General features: G+C 37.9%; 1 protein-coding gene across 1 annotated transcript in view; it reads left to right on the forward strand.

The window, feature by feature from the left end:
- The window catches only part of LOC100027300 (periodic tryptophan protein 2 homolog), a 37,802-nt gene extending 19,359 nt beyond the window's left edge, over positions 1-18,443 (forward strand). The window contains exons 12-21 of the mRNA XM_001377595.3: positions 432-579; positions 1,192-1,342; positions 3,377-3,557; positions 5,837-5,984; positions 8,006-8,114; positions 10,947-11,012; positions 15,043-15,261; positions 15,636-15,786; positions 16,988-17,062; positions 17,524-18,443. Coding sequence (XP_001377632.2) covers positions 432-579; positions 1,192-1,342; positions 3,377-3,557; positions 5,837-5,984; positions 8,006-8,114; positions 10,947-11,012; positions 15,043-15,261; positions 15,636-15,786; positions 16,988-17,062; positions 17,524-17,683 — 1,408 coding nt within the window. The 3' untranslated portion in view covers positions 17,684-18,443. The remainder of the gene's footprint in view (positions 1-431; positions 580-1,191; positions 1,343-3,376; positions 3,558-5,836; positions 5,985-8,005; positions 8,115-10,946; positions 11,013-15,042; positions 15,262-15,635; positions 15,787-16,987; positions 17,063-17,523) is intronic.
- Positions 18,444-19,025: the final 582 nt, after the last annotated feature.

Here is a 19,025-nt window from a genome sequence, read left to right on the forward strand (position 1 = left end):
TCTCATTTTCACAGGATATGCCAGTATCCTTCCCATATGTAGTTTATACATTCTGCCTGTGGGGGGTGGATAAAATATATAGTGGGACTGTTATAACCTTTGTTGCATATACTATGCTTCTTTTAGTGCCCAAGTCAAGTTGAGGTTTTTGAATACTATTGTCACATGACAGACTTGTTAGCACTGATCTGCCAGAGCTTTATCTTTGCTGGGCTTTTGTACTTGTGCAATTGATTTTTGAACACTTGTGGGGCTTCCTGTTTATTCCTATCAAGTTTCAGCCTATCATTCTAGTTTATTGAGATCTTTTTAGATAGAGATTGTTACATAGCATATTAGATGTCCTTTAAAGGGGATGCCCACCTAGTTATTTGTGAAGATGCATTTATAAATTAACGATAATAAAACCTTTTATTCTTTTTTCCTTGCAGATATCGGAACTTTCGCACATTTACATCTCCTCGTCCAACCCAGTTTTCTTGTGTGGCCGTGGATTCTAGTGGTGAAATTGTTACTGCTGGATCCCAGGACTCCTTTGAAATCTTTATATGGTCCATGCAGACTGGTAGATTATTGGATGTAAGGAAAAGAACTTAACATGTAACAAACCCTCAGCACAGAAGCATAATATGAATTGCATGTAGGGTTTTGAGGAGGACGTGATTGTTGTAAATGAACAATAACATACCCACCTCTTATTAGTATTATCTCACTGAGTCACTACAACAGAGAGAACATCGTTGGGATGGGTAGGAGGGAATTCTTTGCTATCTCTCATTCATCTTGGTTGGTAGTGTAGAGGAGGCAGAATTTCAGAAAATTTTGATGTTTTTAATAGGTAGGTTACCTGTAGTTACCTGTAGGTAAACATAGCATATTTTTAAAATTAACTGATTCTCTGTGAAACTTCCCTAGTTAGAAGATCTATTATTATTCTAGAGGGTTACAGAAAAAGAAAGAAAAGGTGGGGGGAATGGAAGGAAGGAGGGAGGCAGAGAGGAAGGGAGGGAGAAAGAGAGAGAATATTTAATAGAAGAAATTGTGTGACTTTCCAGAAAGCCAAAAAGGATTATATTTTGAAATATCTCTGATTAAGTCACATTGTTTAACAAAAGGGTGTAGAACTTTATTTTCTTGTTACATTATCCTCTTTTTCTATTCACTTTTCTTTGTAAATGAAATTTTTTTTAGGTTTTATCAGGCCATGAGGGCCCCATCAGTGGCTTGTGTTTTAACCCAATGAAGTCCATACTTGCTAGTGCTTCTTGGGATAAGACAGTGAGATTGTGGGACATGTTTGATAGCTGGAGAACCAAGGAAACATTAAATTTAACTTCAGATGGTAAGTCTTATGTTATTTAATTTTTTAATTAATTAAAAGAGTATGAGAGGGGAGATTCAGATTTGTGACTGTAAGTTATAAGTTTTTTTCCTTTGATTATGTTATTATTAGACTTTGCCTTTTACTTAGTTTGTTTTTGTCTTTTGTGGGAGTAGTGGTGGAATTCTGGAGAAGTCTGGAAGTTGGTCAGTGAATGCTGGGACACAACCATATACTTAAATTGCCAATGTTATCTCAGCTTTAAATATTTTTAGAAAGAAATACAAGTTGATGAGTGTGATTGTTAAATTGAGGGTTGGACTGAATAATATTTTAGTTGGTTGTCAGGGATTTAATTACTAAGTCCCAAATGAATTACTAAAGTCAGAATGGAATTTATGGTAGTTTGTTTTACAATAAAGTGGGAAGATATTAAGGAAGAGGGAAAGAGAAGAAAAAGAGAGAAATAACTGTTCTGACCTCCTCTGGGCCAGGCAGGAGTTCAGAGGCCCCAGCGAAAGGAAGAGTCTCAAGATAATGGGCCTCTCCAGAGACTGCTGCTTCCAGAAAGGCTAAGGGAAAGGGAGTCAGCCTTCACATTCGATCACGTGTCAGTTCAAAGGAATAGGGTCACCAGGAAAAACGGGTTCAGTCAGCCCTCTTTTGAATGAAGAATTATTCTCCACTCCAGTAGAATTCCAGAAGAACTGACTTCAGGCCCTCATCACTCTCTTTTAAAGACCTTTTTTCTTGCGTCGCTTCTTAATCTTTATGTCTACCAATCACAGCCAGCATTCTGCTCTAGGACTGTCACTCTTTCACAAGTGGGTCACAGACCCCACTCTGTGGGAGATGGGGTGTTTGTACCTTTTTTGATTAAATCCAAAATGGGCAGATCTCCATACTCAACTTTAAGTACTATGCTTACACTTTGGGGATTAAATCTAAAAATAGTCAGGGAATTACAATTTAATCTTCACAATCAAGGAAGGGCTAAGTACCTTTATTGTTATAATCAGGGGAGAGCCAAATCCAGTCTTCACATTAGGATGGTTAGTCCTATCCAAAAATGTACTGCGTTTTTGGTTTTAGGCTTTGCTTTTTTTGATTTTCTGTTCTGTATTTGAGTAGCAATGAGAAGGAGAAAGTAACCACAAGTGACAATAATGTTCTCTGTCTGCCTTTGGGTTTTACTAAACAGTTACTAACAGTTTAGATATTACTAAACAATTTCACCTTGGATACTGGAGCATCACTTAAACCTAACACACTTCATTGGAATCATCTTTAGTCTTTCATCTCCTATGACAATTCTGTTATCAAGGCCTCTTAGTTCTTCATAGTATCTCCCCACTTAAGTTCTGATCAACCTAATATTTAGTTTATTTTCTTTGTCTGCTACTTGGTTTTTCTTCTTCCATTCTGTCCTGCACCTTGGTATCTAAGCAGGAAAAAAAAATTAGCAAAACTCTTTATGTCCAACTTTATATGTAATGTTCTCTCCTGCAAAGGAGAGCAAGTGCCTTCCCATATCTTTTAGGGCAAGTTTTGCCATTATAATTACATAGCATTATAGGTTCTTTCCCCCTATATTTGCATTTTTATAGTCATGTATATCATTTTCCTTGTTTTTCATTTTGCATCAGTTTATACATCTTCCTTTGCCTCTTTTAAAAAATATATATATTTTTTTTTACAGAGGAGTAAATATTTCATTACATTTAAGTTTTTTCACCATTTGTTTAGCAGTTTGTGGACATTTACTTAGTTACAAGTTCCTTACTATCACACAAAATTTTGTCTGAACATTTATGCCTTTCTGCTGATCTCTTTATGCTTTGCTGTGGAATATGTGGATCACAGTCCTCTAGGTGCATACATTCTTCTTGGAAAGATGCAGCATGAACACAGAAGCTTAATATATTCTTGGGAGTGATGAGGTTAAGGAAAATATTGAGGTGTGCTCTAGGAAAAATTCAAGGCTGATAAATAAATAGATTATAGCAGATTGTTTCCAACAGTAAGAACATTGTTAATTTGTGTTTCTTCTTGAAGCTCTAGCGGTGACTTTTCGACCGGATGGTGTTGAGCTGGCAGTGGCCACATTGAATTCACAGCTCTCATTCTGGGATCATGAAAATGCTGTGCAGACGGGGTCTATTGAGTGCAGGCATGACCTGAAAGTGGGAAGAAAAGAGTTGGACAAGATAACTGCCAAGCATGCAGCCAAGGGAAAGTAAGTAGTATTTTCCTATGGAGACCAAGGAATCCCAGAAAGGTGGGATGCAGTATTCATATCTAATGTCCTGTTGTGCTGGTTTAGGGGAGGCAAAGTTCATGTAATGGAAAGAGTGCTGGACTTGGAGTCATGACTTGGTTTAGAATCTGGCCCTTATATGTAATTATTGCATGACTGTATAAGCTTTTTTTACCAAGCCTCTTTTTCCTCATCCATAAAATGGGGAGAATATATATAATATCCATCTCGCAATTTTGTGAGGAAAGCATTTGCTAATCTTAAGTGTGCTATTATTTGTAATACATGTTTTTAAGATGATGCCCCAAATAGCCAAGTTATTGGTTTATAGCCATTGTTCTAGTTCTGAGGGAAATTAATACTAGAAGGGAAAAATTATAGTTTACTTTGAAGATTGTATTTCTATTTTCTTTGCCTTATAGTTTTAAAAAAAGTGCTGCATTTTTGCATAGACACTTAAATTCCACTTTCTCATGTTAAATGTGATGGACTTACTAGTTAGGGAATGGACTTAGGCTCTGGTCTTGGCTCTTGAACCAAATGAATGACTTTGGCAAGTAACTTATATTTTCTATGTTGTTTCTTCATTTCTAAAGGGGTGGATTTAACTAGATCATCTTTAAGGTCCCTTTTGGCTCTTTTTATGATTTTAAAGATTGGTGATGTTGCCTTATTTTATCTACCTGAACAAACAAGTTAGGAAGCAGAATAAGCCTAGGGAAAAAAATTAACAGCCTACTAAATTTTCCCTGCCCCCTTCCTGTATTTCTTATATTCTCTGAGAACTAGAAAACCTTAAAAAAAAAAAAAAAGAGTATAGCTACAGTCTTCTTTGTTGTTCAGTTTAGTCATGTGATTCCATTTGTGTTTTTTCTTTTTTTGGCAAAGATACTGGAGTGATTTTCCATTTTCTTCTCTAGCTCATTTTATAGATGAAGAAACTGAAGCAATTAGAGTTAAGTGACTTCTTTATGGTTACATAGCTAATAAATGTCTCAGATTTGAACTCCAGTCTTCCTGATTCCAGACCCAATACTCTATCCCCTGTACTATAACATAAAATTCTCAGAGAATTAAAACAAAAAAAATCCACTCAGTCACTAACAAAGAGCAAAGTTTAGTGTTGCCTCCTTTCATTTCTCCACCCAATGTTCTAGTATGTATTATTAATAATGCTGTTATTAATATTAATTATAATTAATGAATAATAAAATGCTGAAAAGATTGACCAATAATGAAATTATAAGCATTGGACTTAGATTGGATAGTTTAACTTCATTTTAAGAAATGACTAGGGCCCAACTTCTGATTTTGTTTGGGTCTAGCCTCACTTCTTTCAGTCCTCAGATAATGGTTTGGGAGAAGGAAGAGTAAACTTAAATAAGTGAGCCTATGTCGAGCCCATGGGGTCATACAAGGGTAATGTATTTCTGGTGATGGCCTCTTGCTGGTAAATGGACACTTCTTTTTGAAATAATAAAGGTCTTGGTTAGTTGATTTTTGAGTAAAGGGGTCCCTTGTATTTCTCATCCCACCCCACTTCATCTTCTAGTTCTATTGAATAAGTTATTTTTTTTTCTTTTGCCTTTTGTAAGAGGCAAAACTAACTTCTTTACATTGTGGATACAGATATTACCTACATGAGTGAATATAAAGCTTTCATTAAATACCTTCTGTGGGTCGTTGTGCTAAGCACTGAGGAGGCAAAGGCAAAAAGCAATTCCTGTTTAAACTATAAAGAGCCTATTAATCTGAGGGAGGAGATGTACAAATAACAGAGTTCCAATAAGATATCTGTAGGATAAATTAGAAATTATCAATAGTGGGAAGGCACTGAGTTTAAGATTTGGGAAAGGCTTCTTACAGGAGATAGATAGACTTTAGCTGAGCCTTGAAAGATGGCAAAGATGAGTGTAACAGAGATAGTTCTGGACATGGGGTCATAGCCAGTGAAAGCCAGGAGATAGAGTCTCATCCAGTAAACAGGCATGGAGAGGATAGCTTGGCTGGACAGGAACCTCAGTCAACCTTGCTGGATTGGTAGAGATGAAAGTAAGGGCTGTACTTGCTCAAGGAATGGCATGAACACATGGCAAGAGGCAAAAAACGATGTGCTTTGGTCATGGGTTTCAACAATTGCTTTTATAAGTCCTAATTTGTGGTCTGTCTTTTCTAAAAGCTTCATTTTTCAAAAGACTCTATTGGTATACAAGAAGGACCAGAAGGACAGTTTAAAGAACTTCTTCCTCTTTCTTTAGGTCATTTACCACCTTATGCTATTCAGCAGATGGCCAATGTATTCTGGCAGGAGGAATGTCCAAGTTTGTTTGTATTTATCACATTAAGGAACAAATTCTCATGAAGAAGTTTGAAATATCCTGTAATTACTCCTTGGATGCAATGGAGGTAAGCTAGAAAGGGGAAAAGCAATTGCTTTCATTGTCTCTGGTATGGCTATTGTGGTCAGATTCACCCTGTGTGGCAACAAAATCACTTAGGCCTAGATTTATGGGGAGTACCCAGACGACTAATCTTTCACCAGTTAGTTTGAGAAAAGATCACTTGGAGGCACCTGGGTAACTTAGTGGATTGAGAACCAGGCCTAGAGATGGAAGGTCCTGGGTTAAAATCTGGCCTCAGACACTTCCTAGCTGTGTGACCCTGGGCAAGTCACTTAACCCCATTGCCTAGCCCTTACTGCTCTTCTGCCTTAGAACCAGTACACCGGAATGATTCTAAGATGGAAGGTAAGGGTTTTCTTTTGGGGGGGGGGGGGGGAGATCACTGGTTTAGTAAAGAGAGCTGCATGGGTGTACTCTGGATTATAAATGTCCTAATTCCATTGGAGTTGCAGCTTGGGAATAGTATTTTCTAAGCCATAATTTATTTTTTTCTGGTTACTTGTAGAGAGCCTAGACAGGGAAGGAAAAAGGGAATCAGTTTAGCACACTTGTTAAACATGTCTTCTGTGTGATTTTTCAGGTTAATTATATGTGCTTTTGTTTTATAAATGAGAGTAATGATGTTTATGCTACTTACTTTATGGTATTTTTATTTTTTGTAAAACAATGCTTTGTAAATTTTAAACACCAAATAAATGGGATCATTAGTCAAGTCAAATCAACAAACATCTGTTAAGCTGTGTCTGAGCCCAGGAACTGAGAAAAGCAAAAACTCTCTATACTCAAGGAACTCATAATCTGTTGGTGGAGAAAACATGTCAACAGCTCAGTATAAAGAAGAATTATACAGGATAAGTTGGAGATAGTCTCAGAGGGAAGGCACTAACATTAAGGGAAGGCTTCTTGCAGAAGGTGGTATTTATTTTAGTGAGACTTGAAGCTTCCTTTGGACTGGGGAGGCAGATGAGTAGAAAGAACAGTCCAGGCATGGGGGGGACAGTCAGTGAAAATGTCCAGAAAGTGAAAGAGGACGGGAGGGAATCATATTTTGAAAGGCTTTGAACACCAAACAAAAAAATGGATGTTTTATCCTGGAGTTGATAAGGAGCTGTTGGACTTTATTGAATATAGTTGGAGCTGGAGGATAACATTCAGAACTCTGCTTTAGGAAGATCGGCTAAGTGGAAGATGGGCTGGCGTGGGGAGAGACTTGAAGCAGGGAGACTGGCCTTTTGCAGCAGCACCTACCTAACTGGGTGGATGTTGGGCTCAAATGAGAGTGTGGCTCACACATTTTTCAAGCCTTTAGAGTGGATGTGCCACATGTGTGGCCTGAAACACTCCTGAGTGTAGCCTGAACCAGTTTAAATTGTAATGGAGAAATATTGAGCAAAATACACAAAAGAACTGTGCTTTTCAGTATTCACTTCACATATGAAAATCTCAGCCATTCTAGACCTTAGTCTCTATGAATTGCTGTGATCCAAATCAAGCTGGCTGGTGATGAGTCTTTCAGAGCTTAGCCCTTGACCAAGAGACCTGCATTCTGGCACAAGTCACATACCTGGAGCCTGTGTAGCTTGTGGACACTTGTCAGAGTGTGTGCTCCACTAGAGTAGCCTTGTGCCAAGAGAAATCATCAGTAAGCCTTTAGTATACAATTAAAACATCTATGGAATTAAAATAAATGAAATGAGATTGGACTTTGTTAGAGAAATTAGGAGTGGAGTTGCAGAGTCCAGAGATCCTAAAAATCCCTTGGAATTAATTGTACATCTAGAGATATTCTTTGTTTTCCATTGAGGAATTCTTCAGAGACTAAATACTAACTGCTTGTTTTGAATAGGCAGAGAGAAGATTCACCCTGCATGTGAAGTTTATACCAGGTGACCTCTAGGGTCCCTGCCAACTGTGAGATGAATCCTTCTAGGAATTATACCCATTTTCTTATAGGTGATTCATTGGATGCTCTTACTTCCTGTCCTATGACTGAGATTTGAGGGCTTTTATCTCTTTTCCTTAAAGGAATTTTTGGATCGAAGGAGAATAACTGAATTTGGCAATCTGGCATTGATTGATCAAGATGCTGCGGATGAAGAAGGCATTGCCTTGGCATTGCCAGGTGTAAGGAAAGGTAAAGTCTTAGAAACTAAGATTTCTGTAAGCCTCTTCCTTTTCATTCTGGATCAGAGACTTTTATAAATTGTATCTATATATACATTGGATTGCATTTTTAAGGCTAATAACAATAATTTTTAAGGCTATGTATATATCTATGTATTTAATTTAATTTTTTAAAACCCTTGCCTTCCATCTTAGAATCAACACTAGGCACTGGTTCTTTAAGTAACTTGCCCAGGGTCGCATAGCTAGGAAGTGTGTGAAGCCAGATTTGAATCCAGGACTTCTCATCTCTAAACCTAGCCCTCTATCCACTGAATCACCCACTTTCCCCTATATTTCTTTGTTTTTAGAGATGACATGACTGGATAATGTTCCGCTTGGAGTTTGGAGTCAAGGAGATCTAGATTCAAATTATACCTCTGACTCTGGTCAAGTTACTTAATTCCCTCATGCCTTAAGAAACTTAGCTACTAAATCAGACATTTGCCATTTTTAACCTATACCAGATGTTCCCCATGCTAATGAAATGACATTTTGATAACATTAAAATTTTTTTTTAAGTCTATTACGTGTAATAACAAATTTCCACACAAGTTTTCCATAGTTATGATTGAACTTATCTCCCTCCCTCCCTTACCTTCCCCCTCCCAGTGCTGGCAGGAGATTGGTTTAATCCAGTTGGGTTAAACATATATTATCATGCAAACCATTTCTAAATTGTTCATTTTTATAAGTAATCCAAACTCCCAAATATAAACCCAAATAGACACTTGAAAAATCATCTGCATTCTGGTTCTTTCTCCAGAAAGTCCTTTCTCTGGAGGTGGGGAGAGCATTCTTTGTTGTAATTCACTTCAGAATTGTCCTGGCTCTCTGTATTGTTTGAAAACATTTTTAAACGTTCAAGCATGGTTTCATTTTATCCACATCATGATGCCTAAAGCAGTGCTGACACGGATACATAATGGAATTTTGAGAATATTTGCAGGTTAACAACTCTCTAGTGAGGTGAAATAAGGCATTTACCTGCATTTTCCAGATAAGACAATGAACTCTACTAATGACATAGCTGGTTGATAGCAGATTTTGGACTGGAACTCCTTCAGGCTGCTACTGACAGCCTCTTTTTGAATTATAGACCATTAAAGATGTGCCTCGGTACTGATGATAGAAACAAGTAGAACTTGGACGTCATACTCATGTTTTGGTTTGAGACATGTAAGCCTGGTAGCCCAAAGAGTGTCAAACCTGGAGTCAGGAAGACCTGAGTTCAAATGTGGCCTCAGATACTTCCAAGCTGTGTGACCCTGAGCAGTCACTTAACTGCCGCCTGCCTCAATTTCTTAAACTGTAAAATGTGATCACAGGAGCACCTATCTTCCCAGGATTGTTGTGAGGATCAAATGAGATAATATTTGTAAAATGCTTAGCTCAGCACCTTGCATATATTTAATGTTATAAATATTAGGTATTATTATTACAAGTTTAGCCTAATGAAGGGTTAAGTTTAGTTCAGGCTCATTTGGAATGCGTGACATACAAATGCAGCTTCTAAGGCCTATTTCTAGATGTGTATGAGATCTCTCTGTAAAGCCAGGCTTTTCCCCTCCCTGTGTAGCTCAGACATATGCAAAATACTTATTAAATGCAAGGCACCTTATTTCTTGTGACATGGTGATAATGCATGTATTTACTCAGAGCAGCTTTTATCAGCACTAGAAAAGGTTTAAGCTCCAAGCCATGGTAACTGAATAAGCCAGAATGTAATTGAAATGAATTGGTGTTGCAAGATTCAGGATGGGCATGTCTTATTCTTTTCTTTTAAGAATAACATGAAAACTCTAAATACTTTTTTGTTCATTTTTTCTCTTTTATTTTTAATTTTTATTTATTATTATTAATTTATTATTTTAATTTTAATTTTTAATTTAATTTTTAGCTTCTTTAGGAATGAGTTTCCATAATCACTTTATCTTTTGTCTGTAAGCTGTACCACTACAACATGAGAATAAATAGTATAAGCGTATACTAAAAATTAATTTTTAAAAATTGCTATATTAACAAGTTAAAATCCTTTTGGAGGAAACCTTTCCCTCATCTAAAAGCAAAAATAAACGTTTTTGCTCTGCAAAATTAAATAAAAGTTAGTAGGGAGATTTAGAATGGCAAATCAGCATGGAAATTTGGTTTTATTCCAGTTGAAGAGCTTAACACAGAAAGGCCACTCTCATTTTCATTGTTCCGATTCCCAAATATTCCACCGCTCCCTGTAATTGATGTGTACTTCTTCCAGCACTTCCATGACTAGGACCTTGAGCTGCCTTGTAAACCCAAAATACGAATCCCAGCCAGATGTTAGAGCTCTAAAATGATAAAAATAAATGTGAAGTAAAACTTGAGCTGCAAAGAAAGTACCATTTTTTGAGAAAAGGATTTAAAGGTATCAGCAGAAGGAGTGAATGGTTGTTGAGGTTAGGATCAAAGCCCTTTATATTACATTAAGAGGGGGAGGGAGAGGGGCAGGGAAGAGGGAGGGGTGAGAGAGAATAATTGGAAAATGGAAAGGGTCGGACACTTGGCTCTGCAGCAACAACAAGGACCTCTGACGCAGACTTTTAGAATTGAATACTGTTGCCATGGCCTCAGGGTTTATCACTTATGTCTCATGTGAGCCATAGTCAAGAGGAAAGTGCAGCCTATATTTGGACTAATGAAGTCGTACAGGACAGTTCTGAACCTGGCTGATATGACATCGTGAGCTCGAGCCTTCAGATTAAGTGTGAGCATGTGCAGTAATTGGGCGTGTTCCTCAGCAACTGGAATGATTTCATTTTCCTTGTAGGTGACATGAGTTCCCGACGCTTTAAGCCTGAAATCAGGGTAACCTCACTTCATTTTTCTCCCACAGGTAAGAATGCATAAAATGTTTTTCTTGTAATAGAATGATGGCTTTGATCTTTGAGACTAAATGCCCCACAAGTCACAGGGAACTTAATAGATACTCCTTAAAAGTACCTGCTATGTACAAAACAGTGTGCTAGATATTGGGAATGATAGCTAGATGAACTAAGATTTCATTCCTCTGTCCTTTTGAAACTTAGAATCTAGCATGATCAGTACCCAGTCAGGCTTAATACAAATTAGAAATTGCTCAGTTGATTAGTTATTAACCAAGTGTTAGGCAAGATTTAGGGTGAAGGAGAGCTTGTTACTGAATGGGATAGGCGTGAGAATACCTTATGGACAAGATGGCCTTCGATCTGGATATTGAGGATTTTAAATGGTGGCGTTCCAGGAGCTGTGTGGGCAGAGGCATGGACATAGGAGAAAACTTATCCTGAAATACGGGGAATTGGGAAGAGTGAAGGAGAGGAATGGGGTGGAAAAAAGAGATGATTGGAAACAATTTTGAATTGTTTGGATGTTGATGGAAGGGGAGAGGGTCTTAAACGCAGGCTAAGGAGAAGAGCATAAATTTCATTCTGTCGGCAATCTGAAATCATTACAGGATTGTAAAGAGTGGGATTAGATCGTTGCCTACGAAGGATTGTCTGGGAGGACTGTGGAAGATGGATTGTAGTTTGGAGGGCAGGAGCTGGCTAACATATGAGTAAGGCAGCTCCAGGCAAGGGGCAGCTAATCTCTGGGCAGAGGCAGGTAGCTAGCCCAAATCACATAACACTTAGCTGAATAGAGACAGCCACACAGCTTCCACCTGACCACCCTGACCAGAAGCACTAGCTTGACCAAGCAGAAGACACCTGAAACTGCATGTTTCACCAGACTCTTCCTGTTGGTTAAAAAGCTTCCACCTTCTTTCCCATCTGAGTGATTGAATCCCCTACTGTATCGTAGTAAACCTCCCTCTTCTCCAACCCTTGCTGTCTGTTTACTCATCCTCGGCCATCTCAACCCCGCCCCCCCCCCCCCCCCCCCCCCCACACACACACACACATGGCATTCTTGGCCATTCTTTCCAGGACCAGTTCAGCTATACTTTGCTTCATAAGTCTTGTCACTCTGGTCCATTGGAGCACTCCCTGCTCCCCATAGCTGTCTGTTCAGCTAAGTGCTACGTGATTTGGGCTAGCCACTTGCCTCCTGCCTCTCTGCTCAGTGTTGTGGAGCCCAGGCTAGCTGCCCTGTGTCTGGAAAGCTGGAGGCATCTCTCCCTCTTCTGCATACTCTTCCTTTGCCACCATTAATCACCTCTCTCCCTTTGGAATTCATTCTACCCAGATTTATCACCTATCCAGATCATGATGGTTGTTTTCTACTGGCCTTCAGCTCATTCTCCATTATCAAGGAAGTAGGTAGTTGGCCCAGTCTTTTCTCTCTAGCCCAATTCTTGCCTTTATACTAGGGGACTTGAACATCTTGATATTCCCTCCCCTTCCTCCCCCCCTCCCCATTGCTTTACTGATTCAACTCCTGTGATCTATATACTTCTTTCTTTTACTCCACTTTAGCTACATCCAAGACTTCTCCCACCCTTGATCTTGCCATCACTTCTAATTGTTCTACTTTGATGATGGAGAACTTTAAATCTTAAATTTCTTTAGCCAGTTATAACCAGTCATTCCTTCTTTCCCTGTTCCTTACTCTTCCTAAAATTTTTCTTTGTTCTTATTGTGACATTCCATTTATCTGTACTTCCTTATGCTGTTACCCCTACTGTAGTTTTACTTTCTCTCCTTTCTAATCTCTCATCTCTAGACTTTACTCTCAAATATCTTGCCCCTATGTCCTGTTTATATCTTGCCAAATCCCAACATTGGATTACTTTTCTCATTTATCTCCTTCTTCTACCCCCCTTCCCCCCCACCGCTGCCCCTCTGCTACATGGAGCTAAAGAAAGCCATATTGACTGGTTCCTTCATTTATGTTATCCGATTCCAACTGGGCCCTCATGGCAGCAAAACAGTCCTTTTACTCTTTCCTAATTGATTCTCTGTTTCAGTTCCCTGCCCTGTCTTTTCTCTACCCCTTCCCTACTAAGAATTTTGCCTCATACTTGACTAAGAAATGGAGGCCAGGTGCCAAGAATAATTCCTCTTTTCTCCTCCTCATATCACTAACATATAATTTTCCTTTATCTCTTTCATTCTAGTCTCTGATGCTGTGGTGGCTCTTTTCCTAGCCAAGGCCGACTCTTCCACTGATTCCACCCCCTTCTTTCTTCTCCAGTAAATGTACCCCATTTTCATCCTTTTTCTGTCCCTTATCCTCAGGCTCCCCCTATATACAGATTCCTTCCCTGCTCACTGTACACATTCAAGTCTCTCCCATCCTTTAAAAAATATTCTGGAGCCTATCTTTCTTTCAAACTCATTTCATACCTTTCTTCTCAACAAAACTTCTAGGAAAAATTTATAACTATTGACACTACTTCCTCTCTTCTATTTTCAGCTCTTTATAATTTGTCTTTTGACTTCTTATTTCAACTCAAGCTGCTGGCTTCAAGGTCCTTAGTGATCTTTTAACTATTAAATCCTATGACCTTAGTCATTATCTTTTACCTCTCTGTCAGTCTCCTTATTCACTTTGGGTTTCATCCTCCTGTCTCTCTTACTGCTTCTTCTCATTCTCCTTTGCTGGATTATCATTTCTCTCATTCTGTGGGTATATGTTGAGCCCACTTTTCTTCTCAGTATTCTCTCTTTTTAATGAGTTCATCAGCTCTCATGGAATTCAGATATTATCTCTATGCTGATAGACTTTAAATGGAAACCTACTTCTTCTGAGTCTAAACCCACATTACCAACTATGTCTTGGGCATTTCGAATTTGGGTGTCCTGTAGACATCTCAAATTCAATATATCCAAAATAGGACTAATTTTCTTTTACTTCCTTTCTTTAACTCACCCCTCATCGAAAACTTCCAAACTTCCTTATTTTTTTTTTCTTTTTAAAATTTTTTCCATGGTTACATGATCCTTGTTGTCTCCCACCTTTCTTCCCACCCCCACCCCCCACCCCCAGGGTTTACAAGCAATTTCACTGGGTTATACGTATATTTTCATTCCAATCTTATTTCCATATAATTCATTTATGTAATAAAATAATCTTTTAAAACCAAAACCTCAAATTGTATTCCCATACCCCAAATCATATGTTGTCTTCTGCATTTCTACTCCCACAGTTCTTTCAGTATGAATACCATTCTTTCTCATCGGTCCCTTGTGATTGTCCTGGATCATTGCATTGCTCTTAGTAGCAAAGTCCATTGCATTTGATCGTCCCACAATGATTGATATACTGGGTACGATGTGCTCCTGGTTGTGCTTATTTCAGTCTGAATCATTTCATGGAGATCTTTCCAGTTCTTATAGGAATCAAGCAGTTCATCATTTCCTGTAGCATGATAGTACTCCACCACCATCATATACCATAATTTGTTCATAAGCTTCCCAATTCCTATCAAGGGCACCACCATCCTTTTAGTAACCTCCATTATTACCTTATTGTTCCTTTTGACTCTTTAATCTCATTCTCCTACGTGTCTAATCAGTTTGTCACGTCTTGTCATTTCTTCTTTAATATCTTTTCTTTTATCTATCCTTTTCTCTCTAGCAGGCCTTTAGCATCTTTAACCTGGCCTATTGAATTAACTTCCTATTTGGTCTCCTCAAATGTCTTCTTTCTCAAATCTGTCTTTCATGTAGTGAGATCACAGAGGTTTGATTCTTACTCTATTAATCACTTTTTATATTCTTGGCATTACGCTAGACACTGCTAATACAAAGACAACAATGTTGCTGTCCCTGCCCTCAAGACACTTTCATTCCATTTGATAAGTAATATAACTTTGTACAAAACAGATTGTAGCGCAGCTAGATGGCACAGTGTGGCAGTAACTGCCCTCTAGGCCTTTGTGCTACTAACCCTCTCTGAATGATTTTGTTTTTGGAAATTGAGTGAATTCTTTCCTTCCCTAGGGAGATGCTGGGCAGCCACCACCACTGAGGGCCTTCTTATCTTCTCTCTTGACTCTGGGCTGGTCTTTGATCCATTTGAACTGGATATCAGCATCACTCCTAGTAGTGTTCGTGCAACATTGAGACAGAAGGAATTCACAAAGGCAATAATGATGGCTTTTCGATTAAATGAGAAGAAGTTGATCCAAGAAGTTCTTGAGTCAGTCCCCAGTCATGAAAGTAAGCAACAAACCTAACCTCATAGTTCTCACAGTGAAAGGTCTTGACTAAAATTCTGTGAAAGTCTAAAACTGTTGTTGCTTCTGAACACTCGTGTTTAAGTTGTTTAGATAATGTTCAGAGAAGCAGTCATTGAAGTCATTTGTTAATGTGGAGGAAAAAAATCAGCCATACTAATCGTTTAAAGAAATTCTTTTAGTTTTTCACTTTTCAGCTGAGTAAAAAAAGTAAATCCAGTGAACATTTGTTAAACCATAAAATATCAGAATAAACACAAGTGGTTTTCTTTGGAATGAGGAATTGAAATGGGTGCTTATTTTCTTTTGAGTTTTTCAGAGAATTAATATTAGCCATTTTGTTCTCTCTTCCTACAGTTGAAGTTGTTGCATCATCACTTCCTGAATTGTACGTAGAAAAATTGCTTGAATTTTTAGCCTCGGCCTTCGAGATTTCCCATCATTTGGAGTTTTACCTCATTTGGACCCAGCGATTACTTATGCTGCATGGCCCAAAGTTAAAATTGAGGTAAGTATGTGCTCTGATCCTTCATTATATTTCTCTAGTCACAAGCCACCAACCTATTTCAGACCCTCATTTCCTCTCACTTGGATTAGTGTAATAGTCTCTTAATTGGTCTTGCTGCTTAAGCTTTTGTAATCTGTCTTCCACACTATTGCCAAAATGAAGAGACATAATCATGTTCCCTTACCCCTTTGATTCAATAAGTCCTGGTGGTTCCCTATGTAAACTCTGTTTGCCTTCCTATCTAGCCAGTCTCCTGCTGCCCTTTCTGAAACTACCATCCAGTCATACTATATGACTTGGTGTTCCTCATGCATAATGCTCCATCTTTGTCTCTGCCTTTGTAGTGACTTGTCCCTTATACCTGTAATGCTCTCCTTCAGCTCTGCCTTTACGACTCAACTTGGACACCATCTTCTCTAGGAAGTCTTTTCTGTTTCTCCAGATTGTTAAGTGTCTTCCTTTCTAAGGTCATCTTCTGTCTGCTCTGCATGTATCATGTCAAGCCTATTTATATATGTATTATCTCTTATACATTTTTTAAAAAAGTATCTTTAGCACTTAGTACAGAGCCTGGCATATAGTTAACTACTTAATAAATGTTTTTTTGATTATGTCTAGAGAGATAGTTAATATAATGGATAAAGATCTGGTCTTGTAATCAGGAAGACCAAGGTTTGGATCCTACTTCAAACCAGAGCATTCTGTGTGGCCCTGGGCAAATTATTTAATCTCAGCGTCCACAGCTGGAAAATGGGAATGATAATAATGACACCCAGCTCATTGGGTGAATGTGAAGATCAAATGACAACATATGTACATTTTTCAAGTTTTTAGAGCAGAAGTATGGCACAAGTAGCTTGCAACATTCCTGAATGTGGCCAGAAGTAGATTAAAATATAACTGGAAAAAAATTAAACAAAATACATGAAAAATATAATAAGCCATAGATATTGTTTCTTATGTATGGTTTAGTGACTCCTATTTAACACCACAGAATTATTCTATTATTATTATTATTATTTATGAAGTCATGGCAAATTTGTTCAAAACTCATCAGAGTTTATTTGTACCAGTTAATGAACTGTTCCATTTTTCTATAAAGGCACACTGGAAAATAAAAACTTTACCTATAAGTAGAAAAAGATGTAAAATAAGGGTTACGTGGAATATGTGTTGACATCTATTGTTTCTTCTTTTTCAGAGCAGGAAAACTGTTGGCTCTAATTCAGTTTCTTCAAAAGAGTATTCAGCGTCACTTTGATGATGTTTCTAAACTGTACGTGCATACTGCTACCATTTGTTACTATCTTTTTTTTATCAGTATGATCCAATGGCTAGGGATTATTATTGGATAGAAATCTGAGACACCAGAATTCTGATGCTTGATCTTAAGAGATGTGGGGTCCAGGATTATATTCAATTTACATTAAATTAGGATTATAACCCTTGTCTCATGCTACATCATAGCATTCCCTGTCATGTTTCCAGGGTTAATACTTTCATTTCTGGTCCTCTCTGGAGACCTAAAAAAAGAACAATCTCCTTTCTCCCACAGCAAGAGACTGGTAAGGGAGTGAATGAAATATATGTGTATTGGCTTTTACTGGGAATTTTTAAAACAAAAATCACCCAACAGAAATGATTGCCAAGGAATATGGCTCTTGAGGGAAATTCTGAAACTGCTATCTAGGTTTTCCTATGGGATTATAACTTTTTATGTTTGTTTTTTTTTAACAGTTGTGACTGGAATCGCTACAATATTAAATATGCCTTGGGAGTTTCCCAGCAACGGGGTATGAAACGGCCTTTAGAGCCCCTGATAACTGATGAAGATTCAGACTCAGAATCTGCAAGTTTACAGCTGATGAGGGAAGAAGAAGAAGAAATGCAAATGTAGCAGCAGTGGTCTCTGTGACTATGCCATATTTAATTCTTTTTATTTTGGGTAAGACCTACCCAGAAGAGAAGAAATGAATGAAATTGTAGTGATTTTTCACTGGCACTACATGGCCCTTATAGTGGCTTTGTTTTGTTTGTATTCTACTGTCAGGAATTGAGGAACATGAGGAAGAGAACTTGAAGGCTTTAGGAATATTGTCTGATTTGTTTCTCTTGATAAAGGAATAATCAAGAGTGCTCATTCTGGAAGTAAAATGACATGATCAAACTCTACTATTAAATGAAATTTTTTTGGAGCTCAAAGAGTCTTCTTCCCTTTTATATATTTGGGTATTAAGACCCAAAAGACTGTGATTTGAGATTTTCTATGAGACATATCTATCTTCTACTTTTTTTCCAAAAATCCATCTTGTATTTCCAAGGATGTTCATTATTAAAACCACAAGGATGTGATTCTGACTCAGTTGTCACCTTTAACCTGGACCCACATCCTTAAACTTTATGACATGTAGCCAAACTTGGAAAGTTTTGGGTTTGTTTTAAGCTCAAAATTGATGAGTGGATTGGAATTCAGAAAACCTGGGTTAGAATTTTGATTGGCACTGCTTCTGTAATTTTGGACAGGTTACTTTACCCGCTGTAGTAAAATGAGGTCAGACTTGGATTATTTTTAAGGTTCCATTCAGCTCTGATCTTAAACTAAGTCCATTGAAAACAATTGCCTTCTAAATAAATATTGGACCTCTACCTTTGCAAAACTTGCTGTTTTTTTTCAAACTTGTGAGAAAGATTTGATTGTTCAATGTTGTTGTTTAAGATATATTCTTGAAGATATCTTTTTATAATGTTAAAATAATTGCAGATTGGGGATTTTAAATGTATGTAAGGATTTAGTATAAGCCCATGACTGAAACATTTTTTAAACTCTTACAACTTAATAATAGGGGGCAGCTGTGTAGCTCAGTGGATTGAGAGCCAGGCCTACAGATGGGAGGTCTGGTTCAAATCTAGCCTCAGACGCTTCCCAGCTGTGTAACCCTGGGCAAGTTATTTAATCCTCATTGCCTAGCCCTTATCACTCTGCCTTAGAACCAATAAGTGGTGGAGGGTAAAACCATTTTCAAGAAAACTTGTCAGGATAACCAGCGAAGTCATCACAAGCGCACTCGAGGATGAAAACTGAGGGATAACTATGAACAAGAAAAATGACAGAGGTGGGGAGAAAACCATTTTGAACAAACTCAAGGATAATGGAACCTCCACCACATTTGGATTCTTACATTGCACTCCCAGATGCACTTATAGGAGTAGAAATGACACTAAAGAATGAATGTGATTGA

This window comes from Monodelphis domestica, chromosome 4, assembly GCF_027887165.1.
Source record: "Monodelphis domestica isolate mMonDom1 chromosome 4, mMonDom1.pri, whole genome shotgun sequence".
In the NCBI taxonomy this organism is placed as follows: Eukaryota; Metazoa; Chordata; class Mammalia; order Didelphimorphia; family Didelphidae; genus Monodelphis; species Monodelphis domestica.